Raw genomic sequence first — 19,810 nt, forward strand, 5'->3', positions numbered from 1 at the left:
CCACCAATTCATATCGTGCTTAAATATCTGAGGTTGATAGACAACCACTGTCTCATCTCAGTTACATCCACTCCCTGCTCAGACTCACCCACAAGATGCAGCCTTTAAAGGAAAAGAAGTAAAGCAGAACCCCTTTGTTCTGTGTCTCAACGTGGCGAAAGATGTCATGGGGAGTAAGAGCTCTGGTAGAGTCATGGAAATACCCTCAGGGAATTTAGCATCTTTTGGAGAGGCTTCAAGCAGGTGCAAATGACCCAATGGTAAATACTTGTGCTCCCTAATAAAACTGAGTTTCAAAGCTGTGCAGAAGGAAGAGAAAAAAGGCTCCTCATGAGCTCTTGCTACAGAGAGAAGAGTTTTACTCTCATGTCCACAGATAAACCACGATCAAGGACACCTGTTCCTACTTTTAATACTAACTAAGTATGACTGTACCTTCCTGGGAACCTGCTGGAGCAGAAAGGAAATGCTCTTTATGGTGCTCACAAGGTCTACACACCAAGTTGTGAACATCAGATTGCTGATCTACCTGAGATTTGGGCTGTTCAACTGCAGCAAGCCAGAGGTTCCTGAGAGTTAGCAAGAGAGCACCTGTGTAAACCTTGCCATGCTCTGGGTGATGCCTACACACTGTTTCTGAAAGTATAAAACCTCAGACCTTCCTCCTGATGAGAAGCATTTTTACTGATGGAACTAAGCTGCTCTTTGCAATCATAAGAAGCAAAAGAGAAAGCTCAAAAACACTCACCTTACGGAAGGACCAAACATTTCCCACAAAAGGCAGAGGTGTGGGCCCTGGAATTCCAAGTTTCTTAAAAAGTCCATGTGAATGGGTTCCATATCTACAAAGTGAAACAGAAATCAGGTCTCAGGGATTGTGACTTTATAGATATAGGGGCTGGTGAGTCACTAACTGAGGAACTGGAATGCTTAAGAGAAGGAGGTAACATTAAGGCAAGAAGTAATAACAGTAACTCCAAGGGCAATGATTATATTTGTTCATCAGGTCCTTTCCCGCCTCCACCATGGGACACGAAAAAATCACAATGATAAGCTCAAAGCAGCTGGAGTCTTCATGGTCCCAATCCTGGAATTAATACTTGATAAATATTCTCAAATGTGAGTGTTCCTGAGAGGTTCAGGCAGGAATTCCTCCAGGGTACTTCATTCCTTTATGTCTTTTTAGAAAGTGAACTCTTCCTTGATTTTGGGATTCTCATTCTAGTAGAAGGAGTGAGAATTTTTTTGTGTCTTCTGCAGTAATGATGAGATTTTGCATCACTGCATCCACTCAATCACAGGGGGTCACTGAGAGCCTGTGGTGACCATGTCTTTAGAATTTGCTCAGAGGCTTTTATGCTTTCCCTTCCCTCTAAGCTCTGACCCTGTTTTAGGATCTGGCCTTTCTTAAACCTTCATTCACAGAGAGGTCTTGGAGGAGTCACAGAGTCCTTATTTCTACAGATTGACAGCTGTGTTCACGGCTTCTATTGGCCTTATGGAAATGTGGGCACCTTTCAGCTACACCCTAGTCTCTGTGGTCAGATGATCTGGTTGGATTGAGCTATTGGGGAGGATGATTGACTCATATTTCCCTGAGTGACACTGCAGAAGAATCACAACTAAAGAACCAGGACATTCCTCCTCTTGTGGAATCTAGCCTTCCAACTAGTGATATTCACCTGATAAGCGCAGTGCCAGTGATATGGTCTGAATCTGTGCCCCTATCCAACTCTCATGTTGAAATGTAATCTCCAATGCTGGAGGTTGGGCCTGGTGGGAGGTGATTGGATATAGGGGCAGTTTAGCATGATTTAACACCATTCCCACTTGGGTGCTGTCCTCGTGACAATGAGTTTTTATCAGATCTGGTGGTTTATAAGTCTGTAGCTCCTCCTCCCCACCCTCTCTTGCTTCAGCTCCAGCCATGTAAGATCTGCCTGCTTCTCCTTCACCTTCTGCCATGATTGTAAATTTCCTGAGGCCTCCCTAGGGGCAGAAGTCGCTATGCTTCCTGTACAGCCTGCAGAACCATGACACAATTAAATCTCCTTTCTTTATAAATTATCCAGCCTCAGATATTTCTTTATAGCAATAGGAGAAAAGACTAGTACAGCCAGACATGCTCATTTTTTTCAAGGTGATCAATCACCAAGCAGTCAGTTTATTGCCTCTGCACGTCAAATATCTCTGTAGGAAAACCCATTTATGCTGGTGCTCCCTATGGCAGGCCTGGTTGCAACTCTTATTTGATGGGTCATGTATGGACTCCCCCAATTGTGGGTTCTGGATGTGTGAAGACCTTCCCAGTCTGATGTTATTGAGGGGTGGAAGACTGGAGGAAGAAGAAAGGCTGATGGAAGAGGTCACTAGCCATCAGTTCAACCATGAATCTGCTAGTCCCACAAGGTTGTTCCCAGAGAGGCAAGTTAGCAAAATGCAGCTGAAAAGCATGGTGTATATAAATGGATCCATATGCCTCGTATGTGCTTTCAGCTGAAAGACAGGCACCTTCTAATGTCCACGTACCTTCCTGTTGATAGCAAAAGATGCAGTATTCCACATAGGTAACCACAAAATGTTCCAGACAGTGCAATTAAGACCTTGTTTTCTCTTCTTTAAAGAGTTGCCCTTAAGGCAGTATAGGTTCCAAACATTCTACACAAATCCAGTGACTCTTATAATATGTGGTAAAATACAACTGAGAAATGGCATGGAGGCTCGTGTTTGGAGAACCCAGCAGAGACAGCATAGCCAGGCCCAATAGTGCATTTGGATCCTTGCCCCAGAACAGTTAGTGGAAGTGTGTGCACCATCTACCAAAACCAGGGTGGCCTTGGGTTTTCCCACCCCTGTTCCTTCCTTTGTTGTCACAGCCATGGCAAATCGATGACACTAATCTCTGCTTCTAAACTTTCTACAAGTTACATGATCTCTCAGGCCAGGACAAACTACTGAATTAATGTGTCAGCAGCATTGGCCCCCACGGAAACATCTAGGTGAGCGTCTAGACTCACATGGTTCCATGTCAAGGCAGAGGCTAGGCTGGGCAAACTGTTTAGTTTCTTTCCAGCTCTCCTCTGTTTGGTAGAGTAATGCTGCTTTCAGTTACAATGAAGAGGCTAACAGAAGAATCAGTCATCTATTGCATGTAATTGTATAGGCCTAAGAAGGGCATGGTCTACACTATAGCTTCTGAATCCTGGCCTGTACCGGCATCGTCTAAGGCTAAGGTATTGTCTGCCTGACTGCCAGAATCTGTAGCGACAGCCCCCAACATGGCCAGCCATACACAGAGTGACACTGATGGTGCCCCTGTGTCCAGGCTTCAAGCAGATGAGATGCCAACATGTTTGTCCTTCAAGTGACTTCCACTAGGGGGCCAGGACCCATGAATATCTATTTGGAGTTCTACACTGAGGGGTGAGGAATATTTTCTCACTTCATACGGATCCTACCTGGATGCTTTTGCTATCGTCACTGGCTCACAGTCTTGCTTACTTCCTAGCTGTGAGAGTTTAGGATAACCTGCCAAGCAGGTGTATTTGAAATGGGGGTATTAAAATAAACTCTTGGGAAAGTATTTTTAAAAAGACATCTGCAGGCCGGGCGCGGTGGCTCAAGCCTGTAATCCCAGCACTTTGGGAGGCCGAGGTGGGCGGATCACGAGGTCAGGAGATCGAGACCATCCTGGCTAACACAGTGAAACCCCATCTCTACTAAAAATACAAAAAATTAGCCGGACGTGTTGGCAGGCGCCTGTAGTCCCAGCTACTCGGGAGGCTGAGGCAGGAGAATGGCATGAACCCGGGAGGCGGAGCTTGCAGTGAGCCGAGATCGCGCCATTGCACTCCCGCCTGGGAGACAGAGCAAGACTCCATCTCAAAAAAAAAAAAAAAAAAAAAAAAAAGACATCTGCAATCTTGTGCTAGAGATATATATATTTGTGCATTAGACTCATATTCCTGACATTATTCTGGAAAGGTGAGGTTATTTTATACATGTTTATTGCCACAAATACTGAACTAATAGCCCTCTTTAATCATCCAGAAGGAACATGCTGGAATTAGTCTATCTCCAAAAAAATCTGACTTTAAAAAGGATGAATTTAAGCCATATCAATTCATGTTGAAATGCCAGTAGATGGAAACTATGTTACCACAACTTACTGAATTGCTAACTTTTCTGTGAAAGAATTAAAATGAGGTTTGTATTTTCTGTTTCCATGTGACCATGATTCCTTACTCTTAGTAACTGTGAAACTGAGTTAAAAGTAAAATGTAGGGAGAGACTCTTCTCTCCACCTGCTCTAGGATGCCAGGATCTCACCGACGAGAAGATTCATCCTCTTCTCCTGCAACTTAAAGGGAAAAATGTAAAATCCAAATTCTGGTTTAGTAAGCTGGGTCCAAACCATTGTCTATTAGATTATCCTCAATCAATGCTGTCCCTAAACTGTTCCTTCCACTAAAGATGGATGGGGGAGATGCTTATTTATTCCTTTACAGATTTGCAAAACATCCATCATAACCTCTATATGTTTGTAGCGTCCAACACTTAAGCTACTTCTCCTTGAAAAAAAAAAAAATAAAAATAAAGTGAAATAAAAATTGTTTTCTTCAGGTCTTAGAGTTTTTAAGATAATGAATATGTTTGGTGAATCTCTAAGAGGGATCTAGTGTTCCTCTGTCTTTTATTTTTTATAAGTCAGGTTAATTAAATAAAATATAGTGCAATATAATATGGCTCATCATATTTTAGTGTACAGTTTGATGCATTTTGACAATAAAGATATAAAACATTATCACCTTTACAAGTATCCTTGTATCCCTTTGTAGTCAATTCCCACTGTTTCCCTGAGTCACTGTTTTCTGACCTTATCATTTTTGCTTTTCTTAGCATTTTATATGAATAGAATCCTATAGAATGTGGCCTTTTGAGTCTGATTTCTTTTACTTAGCATGATGTTTTTGAGATTTATCAGTGTTGTCGTATGTATCAATGGTTTGTTCCTTTTTATTGCTTACTAGTAGTAGTATAGATATACCATAATTTCTTTATTCATTCACCAGCCAAGACATTTGAGTTGTTTATAGATTGTGGCTATTATGAATAAAACTGTTATGAACATTGGCATATAAAAAAAAGAAAATCTTTTTTTTTTTTTTTTTTTGAGACGGAATCTCACTCTGCTACCCAGGCTGGAGTGCAGTGGCATGATCTCAGTTCACTGCAACCTCCTCCTCCCCGGATCAAGCAATTCTCCTGCCTCAGCCTCCCAAGTAGCTGGGACTACAGGTATGCACCACCATGCCAGCTAATTTTTGTAATTTTAGTAGAGACAGGGTTTCACCATGTTAGCCAGGCTGGTCTTGAACTCCTGACCTCAGGCAGTCCACCTGCCTCGGCCTCCCAAAGTGCTGGGATGACAGGTGTGAGCTACCACGCCTGGCCTGAACATCCTTTTTGATCTTCAAAACAGATAAGAGAAAGAGAGGCCTGATTAGCACCCCAAGTCCAAGGAAACAGAGAAGAGGAGCCTGGACAGTTACTCACAGGTAGAGGAGTATCAGGCTGACAGCCAGGAGAAGCCAGGTTTCCACGGCCAAGTTTGGGATGAGATCCATCACTACTTTCCTTCCTTATCTCTGTCCTCTGAGTCTTCCTTTCAGTTGTGTGCTGCTGTTTGCTGGGCTGTGTGCGTGGAGCGTTCCTGCTCTGCACAGCAGTGATTCAATGAGGCTGTTGGATTGTTTATGTGGTGGAGAAGGAGGCAGGGCTGGAGCTGCAGCCAGTAGCAGGGCCCCCTGTGCTCCGCCTGCAGTTGGAAGAGGCTTCTCCACCTTGGCAGTTGGCAAAGAATCACACACACACACCACTCACTGACCTCCTTTGAGTTCATATTCTATGTGGAATCATAAACAACACAATCGATGTTACTGGGGAGTCCAAGGGTTCTGGGTTCTTATCAGAAACTCAAGTGGAGCCATTGGCATAAAACCTATTAAATCGCCTCTCTCCTGCCCTTGTCTCTATGGCTGTCCTCATTCCAGAATACTTGAAACTCATCCCAACAAGCCAGGCCTACAGATCTTTACCTATGCCTGGAGTGTGCCGGTGCCCCCTAGAAGACTCCTACACATCCTTCCAAACCCAGCCAGACAGAGCCTTCTCTTAGAGTCTTTCCTCACCAACCTCCTCAGACACATTTAACCATTTCCTCCCATGGGCACTTTCCGTCCCCTTCATGCAGTCCTATTGTCCTCTTTCCTCTTTACCACCATTGTGTGTTTCCACGCCTGTTTCCCTGAGCAGAGGTGAGGTCCTCAAGGGCATAGTCTGATCTTATTCCCTGTCTTGGCTCTGGTCCCTATCAGGGTGCTGTACACACAGTGGGTGACCAGAAAGACTGGCGGAGTTGACTTGGCTGAGATTGCTGGGCCCCTGTGTGTCACTTCCTCTGACTTTCTGGTGACCACTCCATCTTCTTAGGTCATTAATACAGCCAGAGCTCTTGGCAGTGCCTCAGCTGCTGTCTCTGCACTTTCAGGCTGGTCCTCTGCGATTCTGTTGGCAAGAGGACCCCTAAAAAAGAGACAGGGCATGGAGGAAATGCAGCTGATGGCTTAGTGGAATAGTATCAATTTGTGCTGCTTCCTTTGTAGCTTTCAAAAGTCCTGCCATACATAGCAAGTTAGACAGGTTCTTTGCCAAAGAGTGGCTCCTTCTTTCTGGAAATACTGCATGTCTGGAAACGAGAGAAAGGAGAGAAGAGAACAACTGCCCAGATGGCCAGGTGGACCCAAACCACCTCAGCCAGCAACGGTGGGGCAGCAGTCACTGCAGGTCACACAGCATCAAGGACTCCAATAAGATGATCCCAGCCTCTTGAGGGTGGAATTGGAATTCAAAGCAAATGGCTTCCTTTTTGACAAGTGGAGGATTTTCTAATGGGAGGAGAGCAGGTGCCAGGAGCTGGTAGAGATGAGGCCTGTGATAGCAGTTGCTGCCACCTGTGAGCCCCCTGACCCATTCCTGATGGGAGAGATCTCAGTGATGAGGGTGTGAAAATTATATCAGCTCATTATCATCACTCAGACCCAAGTTCTGTGTCTGCTTGGCCTGAGGAAAGGATTACATGGCAAACAAAATCTCAGAGATCTTAAAACTCAGTAGAAATAGATGATGTTTAAGCCATGCTTGTTCACTTCCTTCTCTCTTTATTCTTTCTCAGGTTCAGCCCTCCTGCAGAAACTGATACTCACCCCAGAAATGCACCTTTTCCCATCCCTCTGGCCCCTAAGCCTCCAGGGCTGCTCGGCACCTGGCCTGAGTGGGTGAACATCATGCCAGATTCCATGTCAGATTCAAGGCCAAGTGGGTGAATGTCATGGGCAGTGTTGTGCCAGGCGTGTGCTGGGAGCCACAGCTTCCTTGGGGACAGCCTATTGCAGCAGGAGACACATAAACGTGCTTGGATGGAGCTATGCATGTGCTGTAACTCTGGAATCCCTGGAGTAATGGAGCCCTACAGAGAGGTACCTAAGAAAAGAAGTGACAGCAAGTGTCAAACCAACAAAGGACAGACATGGGAAGGTGGGTGACAATCCCCAGGAGAAGTAGGATAAAAGTCCAGGGAATTCTGATACATTTCTGTCTCCTTTTAGTGGCTTTGCTGAGCACATTAAATAGGGCCATGCTACTATCCCCAGTTTACAGATGTAGAAACTGAGGCTCAGTGACTGCAAGTAGCTTCCCAACTGCTACTGATCACAATAAAACATTATAAAAAGCTAACAGAGATAGAAGGTCCTCTGCTGCTCTGGTGCACCTGCCATTCCCTGCTAAGCATCACTATGGGAAATAGTGAGACTCAAGGCTGCAACCAGAAATTGGTTGAGATTCGTGTTCCTGTTTCAAGGGTTACTCCCAGCAGCACCCCGTGGGTCTTCTAGAACAAAGGACTCCATCTCATCTCAGCAGGAAGAAAGAAAGATGCAGTTTCTGACCATATCAGTGGCATTGCTGGAGGATCTCCATCTCTATGTTCCCACACTGAGAGGTGCACAGAACACATTCAGACAAGTAAAGATTCCAGTGTCATCTGATAACCATCAACAACTTCATTAGCTCACCTAAACCCAGCGCCTTTCTTATTTTTTTTTTTTTTTAGAAACAAAACTCTTATAGCAATGAATATATTTTCTTCTTTCCTCTAAAACACATACTTGGCTAAGATGATTTTTATTCTAAGATGACGATTTACCTGCCCTACAAACTTCAGGAGGTGGTGTGACTGGTTGGAATCTATACCAACAGTGATAGACTAATCGTTGCTTGGAATTCAAATGCAGCCAGCACTCTGTCCTAACTAACGCAATTGGTGTTGTTCTGCAAAGGAAAATAATCGAAGGCATGTTCTGCCACTTAATTCCACAGAAGATAACATCTTCTAACATGTAGGGACTTGCCTACTGAGAGCTGCACCGACTGTCAAGGAAGATACTATGTATTAGAAGAACATCCAAGCACCATATGCCTCTCCCCTACTCATTTCCTGTATTAAAGCATTCATCATGTTTTTAAAGCTATGCTGTCAGTACTGTGCTCCCAGACATTATTCTTGGTCTTGGTCAACTTTGTACCCTAAGCACATGGAGAAGAGACAAATAAGCAGATAATTATAGTACAGCTAAGGAAAAGTAATCATAAAACTATGAGAAAAATCATGTCCTTATCAGCAATGAAAGACGTTTCTTCTTTCTTGGTCTAGTTTCATTGGGTCAAAGTTAAATCTCAACATTCAGAGAAGCATTAGGCTCAGATATCAGCATGAGTGGACAGGCTGTCCAGGGACTCACTGATGCAAGGAACACCTTCACTCTGATATTTTCATCCTTTTATATTGGTAGCCCAAGTGGTACCTCTCTTCTGGGAAGCTTGTCCTGACTTCCTGTGGCCAAGTGAATTGCTGGTGGTATGGGGAAGCAACATTGCTCTGGAATGATTTGTATATTAGATTCAAATTTCACAGATCTTGAGGATGTAAACCAAAAAAAAAAAAAAAAAGGAAGATTATCTCTCTGTAACTCAGCTCTCAAGTCCCCATTCTTCTCAGTAGGGGGAAAACTTGAATTTGCAGGTTGGGGTGACCAGGTGGTATCTAAGTTTTGTTTTTATTTATTTATTTTTAAAATTGTTTTGAGGCAGGGTCTCACTCTGTTGCTCAGGCTGGAGTTCAGTGCTGTGGTTATAACTCGCTGTAGCTTCCATCTCCTGGGTTCAAGTGATCCTCCTACCTCAGCCTCCTTAGTAGCTGGTACTACAGTCATATGACCATGCCCAGCTAATTTTTAGTACAGATGGGGTCTAGCTATGTTGCCCAGGCTGGTCTCAAATTCCTGGCCTCAACTGATCCTCCTGCTGCTGTCTCCTAAAGTTCTGTGATTTCAGATGGGAGCCATCACACCTGACATTTAAGTTTTGGTGGCTGGAGGAGGGGATTAGCTGATGCTATTGGGCCTCATGCTTGGGGGTTGTGTTGAGGAGAGTGACAGGTCCATGGACATATACTCTAGGCACTGGAGGAGGTAGGTGCCTCACTTCGATGCCATTGTATGTTGGTTAGCCTGTATGCCTGCTGTGTTCAGGGCATGTGGTAAGCACTAAATATTAAAGAATCAGAATCCTTGCCCTGATGAAGCTAGCTCTCTAATAGGACAAAGAGATACTAAACAGCCACACAAATAATACTGAATTACAAATTGGGATAAATGCTATGAAGTAAAAGAACCCTTTACTTAAGCTCCCAGTGGTATCAGACACAGTTGATCCTTCTTTCTTTCCCTAAACTCTATCTCTCTTTGAAAGACGTGAATACAACACAATCAACAAGAGTTGACGGATGGGAAGTGTGAGACCTTGGATATTCCTGGGCCTGTTTCCTCATCTGTCCATGGGTGAAATTGACCAGAATTGGCCTATGAAGACCAAGGTCCTCCTTGTCCCAATCAGAAGACCCCTGCAGGACTGCCTGCCTCTCAGCCTGTGTCCCTCTAGGAGTTTTGAAGACATTTCCTGTCCTCTATTCTTCTTCTCTTATAGATCACTTAGGGTCCACCAGGTCTTCCAGCCCAATCTAAGACCAACAGCTCCCTTGGGCAGGAGAAGAGCAAAGATGGGATAGGATGCAACTGGGAGAAGATAACCACCCATTTAGGCCCTGAACTTTACATTCTGGATTTCTTAACTGAGATTGCAGTGAAAGGGTTTCACACATTCTCACACCCACTCACACTCAGCTCTTACTCAAGGAAATGATAGTGAATACATGTCATGCTAAGTATTTGCCCTGCATTAACTGATTCAATCTGTCTAACAACCCCATGGTATTGATATTGTTATGATCCCTATTTTACAGATGAGCAAACTAAGCCACAGGAAGGTTAACTGACCCATCCAAGGTTACATCACTAATTGCTCTAGCAGAGCCAGGATTCATATGTAGATTCTCTAGCTTGAGAGCCCAGGGTCATAATCTTTTGACACATGCCCAGCCTTGCCCAAGGTCACACAGAGTTAGTGGGGAACTAGCAATGCAGCTCAGGCCTTCTGAATGGGTAGTGGCCAGAGCTCTGCCCCATACGCTGGGACAAAGTGAAGTCCCCTAGCAAACTTGTCAGTGAGGGCTGGGGTGAAGCAATGTCCTTTCTTCTCCCTGCCTGCCCTTGCCCTGAAGTATATGCACTTCTGTAGATTTTATGACAAAAAAGAAGAGGAGCTCTCTCTCTCCTGCCGCCTTATGAAGAAGGTGCCTTCTTCCACTTTGCCAACTGCCATGATTGGAAGTTTCCTGAGGCCTCCCCAACCATACGGAACTGTGAGTCAATTAAACCTTTCTTTGTAAATTAAAAAAAAAAAAAAAAGAAGAAGAGGAGGAGGACTTAATCATAACTGTTGGCTTTCTACTCCATTCTAGAGTGTCTATTTCTTGATAAAGTAACCACTAACATCTCCATGGCACTTCACAATTTTTACAGTTCTTTCCCAACTCTCTTAATATCAGCAAGAAAACTTTGTAAGATGAGTAGTGTTAGGATGATTTAACTCATAATTTATAGACGTGGAAACAGACAGTTAGAAAGAGACTTCAGAAGTGACTAAGCCATGAAGCCAGGGCATGGAGCAGGACATTGTGATTTCAAATTGTGCCGGTGGCATTCTTGCTGGGATTCCAAGGAGGCTCCTAAAACAACTTGGCAGGTTGTCTCAGCCACACATGAGATAAATATTTCTCTCTACACCTCCCAGCACACTGCCAGTGTAGTTATAAAATGCTACAGAGCTGGTTATGACCATGAAAATAACATGTGAATCCTACACTTTACTAAACTGTGTATTCAGTGAGCTCATGGTTTCAGCAGAAAGGGGAATGTTGCAAATAATTCTGACATGTCGCAATCAGAATCATTTGTGTTCCCGGGAAAGCAAAAAGTAAAAGGTGATGAAACCAACATGTAAAAGAGAAATCAGAGAATGTGAGGCAATTTTCAGAAGAGCACGTGGAAGGGAATTAATGAAATAGGAAATTGGTGAAGGAAATGAAGATTGTCATGAGATGTGTTACAAAACATCAGCAAAACCTACACCGTTTCTCATACTCCTTATTTCAGTAACCTCCTAACTTCTTTTGCCTGAGCCTGGGCAGGACTTACCCAGGGAATTCCCTACTCAGCCACCAGATAGCATCTCAAAAAACATGGAATCTTGAAGCATGTTTCCTTGGCTTCAGTCCCTCCAACTGCTCCTATCACCCACAGGATAAAATCTAAGTATCTCTAGGAAGTAACACAAGACTCTTTCTCATCTGGCCACTGTCGGCTTCTTCAGCCTGTCTCAGTCCACTTCTCCAAATGTACATGATGTTTTAAGCAAATGGTGTTATTGGCCACTCCCCAGGCTCTACAAAAATAACATGTCCGTGTCTCCTTGTGTCCACACAAGCTGTTCTTTAGCATAGAGTGGATCCAACCCAGCTTCCATCTGCTGCATTCTTAACCATCCTTCAGGAGTAAACCAGGGCATCATCTCCCCAACAAACCTCTTCCATGACCTCAGCAGGCAAGTGCTGGAGAGCGTCCCACTGGTGCTTTCTCACAGTTTTGCTTTGTTTTGTTTTATTATACTTTAAGTTTTAGGGTACATGTGCACAATGTGAACGTTAGTTACATATGTATACGTGTGCCGTGTTGGTGTGCTGCACCAATCAACTCGTCATTTAACATTAGGTGTATCTCCTAATGCTATCCCTCCAGCCTCCCCTCACCCCACAACAGGCCCCAGTGTCTGATGTTCCCCTTCCTGTGTCCATGTGTTCTCATTATTCAATTCCCACCTATGAGTGAGAACATGTGGTGTTTGGTTTTTTGTCCTTGTGATAGTTTGCTGAGAATGATGGTTTCCAGCTTCATCCATGTCCCTGCAAAGGACATGAACTCATCCTTTTTTATGGCTGCATAGTATTCCATGGTGTATATGTGCCACATGTTCTTAATCCAGTCTGTCATTGTTGGACATTTGGGTTGGTTCCAAGTCTTTGCTATTGTGAATAGTGCCACAATAAACATATGTGTGCATGTGTCTTTATAGCTGCATGAGTTACAATCCTTTGGGTATATACCCAGTAATGGGATGGCTGGATCAAATAGTATATTTAGTTCTAGTTCCCTGAGGAATCGCCACACTGACTTCCACAATGATTGAACTAGTTTACAGTCCCACCAACAGTGTAAAAGTGTTCCTATTTCTCCACATCCTCTCCAGAACCTGTTGTTTCCTGACTTTTTAGTGATGGCCATTCTAACTGGTGTGAGATGGTATCTCATTGTGGTTTTGATTTGCATTTCTCTGATGGCTGGTGATGATGAACATTTTTTCATGTGTCTTTTGGCTGCATAAATGTCTTCTTTTGAGAAGTGTCTCTTCATATCGTTTGCCCACTTTTAGAGACACAAAAATCCCTTCAAAAAATCAATCCATCCAGGAGCTGGTTTTTTGAAAAAAATCAACAAAATTGATAGACCGCTAGCAAGAATAATAAAGAAGAAAAGAGAGAAGAATCAAATAGACGCAATAAAAAAATGATAAAGGGGATATCACCACCGATCCCACAGAAATACAAACTACCGTAAGAGAATACTATAAACACCTCTACGCAAATAAACTAGAAAATCTAGAAGAAATGGATAAATTCCTTGACACATACACCCTCACAAGACTAAACCAGGAAGTAGTTGAATCTCTGAATAGACCAATAACAGGCCCTGAAATTGAGGCAATAATTAATAGCTTACCAACCAAAAAAAGTCCAGGACCAGAAGGATTCTCAGCCGAATTCTGCCAGAGGTACAAAGAAGAGCTGGTACCATTCCTTCTGAAACTGTTCCAATCAATAGAAAAAGAGGGAATCCTCCCTAACACATTTTATGAGGCCAGCATCATCCTGATACCAAAGTCTGGCAGAGACACAACAAAAAAAGAGAATTTTAGACCAATATCCCTGATGAACATCGATGCAAAAATCCTCAATAAAATACTGGCAAACTGAATCCAACAGCACATCAAAAAGCTTATCCACCATGATCAAGTGGGCTTCATCCCTGGGATGCATGGCTGGTTCAACATATGCAAATCAATAAATGTAATCCAGCATTTAAACAGAACCAATGACAAAAACCATGCGATTATCTCAATAGATGCAGAAAAGGCCTTTGACAAAATTCAACAGCCCTTCATGCTAAAAACTCTCAATAAATTAGGTACTGATGGGATGTATCTCAAAATAATAAGAGCTATCTATGACAAACCCATAGCCAATATCATACTGAATGGGCAAAAACTGGAAGCATTTCCTTTGAAAACTGGCACAAGACAAGGATGCCCTCTCTCACCACTCCTATTCAACATAGTGTTGGAAGTTCTGGCCAGGGCAATAAGGCAGGAGAAGGAAATAAAGGGTATTCAATTAGGAAAAGAGGAAGTCAAATTGTCCCTGTTTGCAGATGACATGATTGTATATCTAGAAAACCCCATCATCTCAGCCCAAAATCTCCTTAAGCTGATAGGCAACTGCAGCAAAGTCTCAGGATACATAATCGATGTGCAAAAATCACAAGCATTCTTATACACCAATAGCAGACAAGCAGAGAGCCAAATCATGAGTGAACTCCCATTCACAATTGCTTCAAAGAGAATAAAATACCTAGGAATCCAACTTACAAGGTATGTGAAGGACCTCTTCATGGAGAACTACAAACCACTTCTCAATGAAATAAAAGAGGATACAAACAAATGGAAGAACATTCCATGCTAATGGGTTGGAAGAATCAATATTGTGAAAATGGCCATACTGCCCAAGGTAATTTATAGATTCAATGCCATCCCCATCAAGCTACCAATGACTCTTCACAGAATTGGAAAAAGCTACTTTAAAGTTCATATGGAACCAAAAAGGAGCCCACATTGCCAAGTCAATGCTAAGCCAAAAGAACAAAGTTGGAGGCATCACACTACCTGACTTCAAACTATACTACAAGGCTACAGTAACCAAAACAGCATGGTACTGGTACCAAAACAGAGATATAGACCAATGGAACAGAACAGAGGCCTCAGAAATAATGCCACATATCTACAACTATCTGATCTTTGACAAACCTGACAAAAACAAGAAATGGGGAAAGGATTCCCTATTTAATAAATGGTGCTGGGAAAACTGGCTAGCCATATGTAGAAAGCTGAAACTGGATCCCTTCCTTACACCTTATACAAAAATTAATTCAAGATGGATTAAAGACTTAAATGTTAGACCTACAAAGCAAAACTGGACCAGTCAACAGCAAGGTCATGGCAACATTTTTTTTGTGATGCTCAAAGTATTTTGCTTGTTGATTTTCTGAAGGGCCAAATAATGATAACATCTGCTTATTGTGAGAGTGTTTTGAGAAAGATAGCCAAAGCTTTAGCAGAAAAATGCCTGGGAAAGCTTCACCAGAGAGTCCTTCCCCACTATAAGAATATTCCTGCTTATTCCTTTTGTCAAACAAGACCAATTTTGCAACAGTTTCAATGGGAAATCATTAGGCTTCCACCTTACAGTCCTGATTTGGCTTCTTCTGACTGCTTTTAGTTTCCCAATCTTAAAAAAAAATCTGTAAAGAGTACCCATTTTTCTTCAGTTAATAATGTAAAAAAGGCTGTATTGATATGGTCAAATTCCCAGGACCTGTAGTTCTTTAGAGATGGACTAAATGGCTGGTATCATTGCTTACAAAAGCAACTTGACCTTGATGAAGGTTATATTGAGAAATAAAGTTTATATTTAAAAAAAAAAATGTTAGACCTAAAACCATAAAAACCCTAGAAGAAAACCTAGGCAATACCATTCAGGACATAGGCATGGGCAAGGACTTCATGTCTAAAACACCAAAAGCAATGGCAACATAAGCCAAAATTGACAAATGGGATCTAATTAAACTAAAGAGCTTCTGCACAGCAAAAGAAATTACCATCAGAGTGAAGAGACAGCCTACAGAATGGGAGAAAATTTTTGCAATCTACTCATCTGACAAAGGGCTAATATCCAGAATCTACAAAGAACTCAAACAAATTTACAGGAAAAAAAGAACCCCATCAAAAAGTGGGCTTTCTCACAGTTTTAACAGCTGGACACACAGTGGCTGTCATCCCGGGATGCTCACAGAATTCACATGCCTGGGGAGCTTTTAAAAACCGCAGGTTCACTGGGTGTGGAGGCTCAGGACTGTAATCTCAGCACTTTGGGAGGCTGAGGCAGGCAGATCATGAGTTCATGAATTTGAGACCAGCCTGGCCAAGAGATCAGAATGGCCTATATTGTGAAACCCCATCTCTTTTAAAAATACAAAAATTAGCCAGGCATGGTGGTGGACGCCTGTAATCCTAGCTACTCAGGAGGCTGAGGCAGGAGAATTGCTTGAACCCAGGAGGTGGGGGTTGCAGTGAGCTGAGATCAGGCCATTGCACTCCAACTCCAGCCTGGGAGACAGAGCAAGACTCCAACTCAAAAAACAAACAAACAAACAAACAAACAAAAAACCCACAGGTTCCTGAGCCTACCAGAAATGAGAAGCGGTTGCCTAGGAGCCTAACAATGAGGAGGCAGGGACCATTGAGGGCCATCTGGAGAGACTCGAAAGTGTCCCATCAATCCATATACATGAAAAAGAAGGCATCATGCCCAACTCATTCCATGAGGGCCACATGATCGAAGTCAGAAAAAAATCAGGACCTCAAAGGAAGATGGCATGCCAGTCTCATTCATGAGCATCAGTGCAAAAATCCTGAACACAATAGTAGCAAGCCAGAGGCAGCAGTGTTCAAAGATGTTACACCATGAACAAGTTGAATTTAAACCTGAGACTCAAGAATAGTTAACAGAGAAAAAGTATAAATATCAATGATCTCATCAACAGATCTAAGGAGAACGATTATAAGATCATTTCCATTGTTTTAGGAAGAGCCTTTGATAGTTCAATAATGATATATTAATAATACATGATAATATTCAACTCTTATTCGTGATATAAAAAACCTTCAACAACTAATAGCAGGGAATTTTATTAATCTGATGGAAGCATCTACCAAAAAAACCTAGAGAAAACATTATTCTCAGTAGTATAAAAACATTATCCTCTTATACCTTCATAATGTTTACCATGTGCACAAATTACCTTTTCAAAACTAGTAACATTTTTAAAAAATCTTATCAATTAATTTACTTTTTCTGTGGTTGAAAAGAATATAATAGCTTGTCCTTGTCAAAAGTCCAGCTTGTGATTCACCTGGGGTCAACACAGGACAAGGTTTAATAATCACTGAAATAATTAAACACTGTAATGCCTCATGAGGCTGCTTGAACTGACATGATTTCAAGGGCACCGAGAGGCCGGGGGAAAGCAGAGGGTCAGCAAGTTCATTCAGCTGAGATTATCTCAGTTTACAAACTGGAGTTTATGAACTTTAGTTGGGACATGAGTTTCTTTGATTATCAAATGAAAGGAATGAACCATCTCTCGAGAATAAACCAGCATCCAGCATTTTTGCATGAAGTTCCAAGAGGAACCCAGGGAGAGATGTTACTAGGAAGCTTGCCAAACCCAGTGACTTTCCAGGGGGCCTGCCCACCCAAGTGCAGCCCGTGCCTGACACCCAGTACTCAATGCCCTATTCTGATCGGTTACATGGTTATCTCCAGAACCATGGGGCCCTCTCTATCAGTGTGAATGGGTTGTCCACTCTGCCCAGTGCTATGACACAACACAGGGGAACAGAACCATAAGGGACAATGCGAACAAGACCTTCACAGAACGAGTCATGCTGAGACCCAAGGTGGGGGTGGGGAGACACCATGAGCTCTGGGAAGGCAGAGATAAGGGGATCTGGAACTCCCTGGGGTGAAGTCTTCTAAAGGAGTGACTGTTTGCATTATCATCGACAGAGAAATGTTTGTATATAAGAAGGGAAGGTGAGAAGCATTTCAGGCTGTGAGAATGGTTCAACATTTTTTAGTAATAAAATAATAGAAAAAGTAGAAATTGCTTTTAACTTTGTGTATTGAATAAACAAGGAATAGCATCTCAACCGTTTCCTTTATTATTATTATTGTTGTTACTATTATTTAGGCAGAGTCTTGCTGCATTGCCCAGGCTGGAGTGCAATGGCACAATCATGGCTCACTGCCACCACAACCTCCCAGGCTCAAGCAATCCTCCTGCCTCAGCCTCCTGAGTGGCTGGGATGACAGGCATGCATCACCATGCCTGGCTAATTTTTTGGTGTTTTGTAGACATGAAGTCTGGCCTTGAACTGACTTGTCTAGGATGGTCTTGAACTTGTGGCCTCAAGTGATCCTCCTTTCTCAGCCTTGCAAAGGACTGGGATTACAGGAATGAACCAGAGGCCAGCCACTTTATTATTAACAAGGTTGAATATTTCTGTATTTTTGATAGCTGTGTTTCTTCTTTGATAAAATGTTCATGTCCACTCAGCTCTGCACCCAGTGGACTGAATAGACATCTACAGAACTCTACACCCCAAATCAACAGAATATACATTCTTCTCAGCACCACATCACACTTATTCTAAAATTGACCACATAATGGGACGTAAAGCACTGCTCAGCAAATGTAAAAAACAGAAATTATAACAAACTGTCTCTCAGACCACATTGCAATCAAACTAGAACTCAGGATTAAGAAACTCACTCAAAACCGCTCAACTACATGGAAACTGAACAACCTGCTCCTGAATGACTACTGGGTACATAACGAAATAAAGGCAGAAAAAGATGTTCTTTGAAACGAATGAGAACAAAGACCCAACATACCAGAATCTCTGGGACACATTTAAAGCAGTGTGTAGAGGGAAATTTACAGCACTAAATGCCCACAAGAGAAAGCAGGAAAGATCTAAAATTGAACCACTAACATCACAATTCAAAGAACTAGAGAAGCAAGAGCAAACACATTCAAAAGCTAGCAGAAGGCAAGAAATAACTAAGATCAGAGGAGAACTGAAAGAGATAGAGACAGAAAAAACCCTTCAAAAACATCAATGAAACCCAGGAGCTGGTTTTTTGAAAAGATCAACAAAATTGGTAGACCCCTAGCCAGACTAATAAAGAAGAAAAGAGAGAGGAATCAAATAGACACAATAAAAAATGATAAAGGGGATATCACCACCGATCTCACAGAAATGCAAACTACCATCAGACAATACTATAAACACCTCTGTGCAAATAAACTAGAAAATCTAGAAGAAATGGATAAATTCCTTGACCCATACACCCTCCCAAGACTAAACCAGGAAGAAGTTGAATGTCTGAATAGACCAATAACAGGCCCTGAAATTGAGGCAATAACTAATAGCCTACCAATCAAAAAAAGTCCAGGACCAGATGGATTCACAGCCGAATTCTGCCAGAGGTACAAAGAGTAGCCGGTACCATTCTTTTCTGAAACTATTCCAATCAATAGAAAAAGAGGGAATCCTCCCTAGCTCATTTTATGAGGGCTTCATCATTCTGATACCAAAGCCTGGCAAAGACACAACAAAAAAAGAGAATTTTAGACCAATATCCCTGATGAACATCGATGCAAAAATCCTCAATAAAATACTGGCAAACCGAATCCAGCAGCACATCAAAAAGCTTATCCACCACGATCAAGTCGGCTTCATCTCTGGGATGCAAGACTTGTTCAACATACGCAAATTAATAAACGTAATCCATCACATAAACAGAACCAACGACGACAAAAAACCATAATTATCTCAATAGATGTAGAAAAGGCCTTTGACAAAATTCAACATCCCTTCCTGCTAAAAACTTTCAACAAAGTAGGTATTGATGGAACGTATCTCAAAATAATCAGATCTATTTATGACAAACCCACAGGCAAAATCATACTGAATGGGGAAAACTTTGAAGCCAGCACAAGACAAGGATGCCCTCACTCACGACTCTTATTCAACATAGTATTGGAAGTTCTGGCGAGGGCAACCAGGCAAGAAAAAGAAATAAGGGTATTCAATTAGGAAAAGAGGAAGTCAAATTGTTCCTGTTTGCAGATGACATGATTGTATATTTAGATAACCCCATCGTCTCAGCCCAAAATCGTTTTAAGCTGATAAGCAACTTCAGCAAAGTCTCAGGATACAAAATTAATGGGCAAAAATCATAAGCATTCCTATACACCAATAACAGAAAGAGAGCCAA

General features: G+C 42.4%; 2 protein-coding genes across 4 annotated transcripts in view; one reads left to right on the forward strand and one right to left on the reverse strand.

Moving 5' to 3' along the window:
* ZSCAN25 (zinc finger and SCAN domain containing 25) overlaps nt 1–8,764 on the forward strand; it is a 119,499-nt gene extending 110,735 nt beyond the window's left edge. The window contains exon 7 of the mRNA XM_055292438.2: nt 7,235–8,764. Within this exon, the coding sequence (XP_055148413.1) occupies nt 7,235–7,341 (107 nt within the window). The 3' untranslated portion in view covers nt 7,342–8,764. The remainder of the gene's footprint in view (nt 1–7,234) is intronic.
* Nucleotides 1–19,810, reverse strand: part of LOC129489605 (cytochrome P450 3A7-like) — a 63,796-nt gene that overhangs the window by 34,513 nt on the left and 9,473 nt on the right. The window contains exons 1-3 of one of the 3 annotated variants that reach the window (XM_055292477.2): nt 8,113–8,127; nt 949–974; nt 749–842 (exon numbers count right to left, since the gene is read on the reverse strand). In XM_055292477.2, the coding sequence (XP_055148452.1) occupies nt 749–842; nt 949–974; nt 8,113–8,127 (135 nt within the window). Of the gene's footprint in view, nt 1–748; nt 843–948; nt 975–5,556; nt 5,906–8,112; nt 8,128–19,810 lie in introns of those variants that run through there. The other 2 variants (XM_055292476.2, XM_063646251.1) reach the window with 2 other exon arrangements.

Source organism: Symphalangus syndactylus, chromosome 9, assembly GCF_028878055.3.
Source record: "Symphalangus syndactylus isolate Jambi chromosome 9, NHGRI_mSymSyn1-v2.1_pri, whole genome shotgun sequence".
Lineage (NCBI taxonomy): Eukaryota > Metazoa > Chordata > Mammalia > Primates > Hylobatidae > Symphalangus > Symphalangus syndactylus.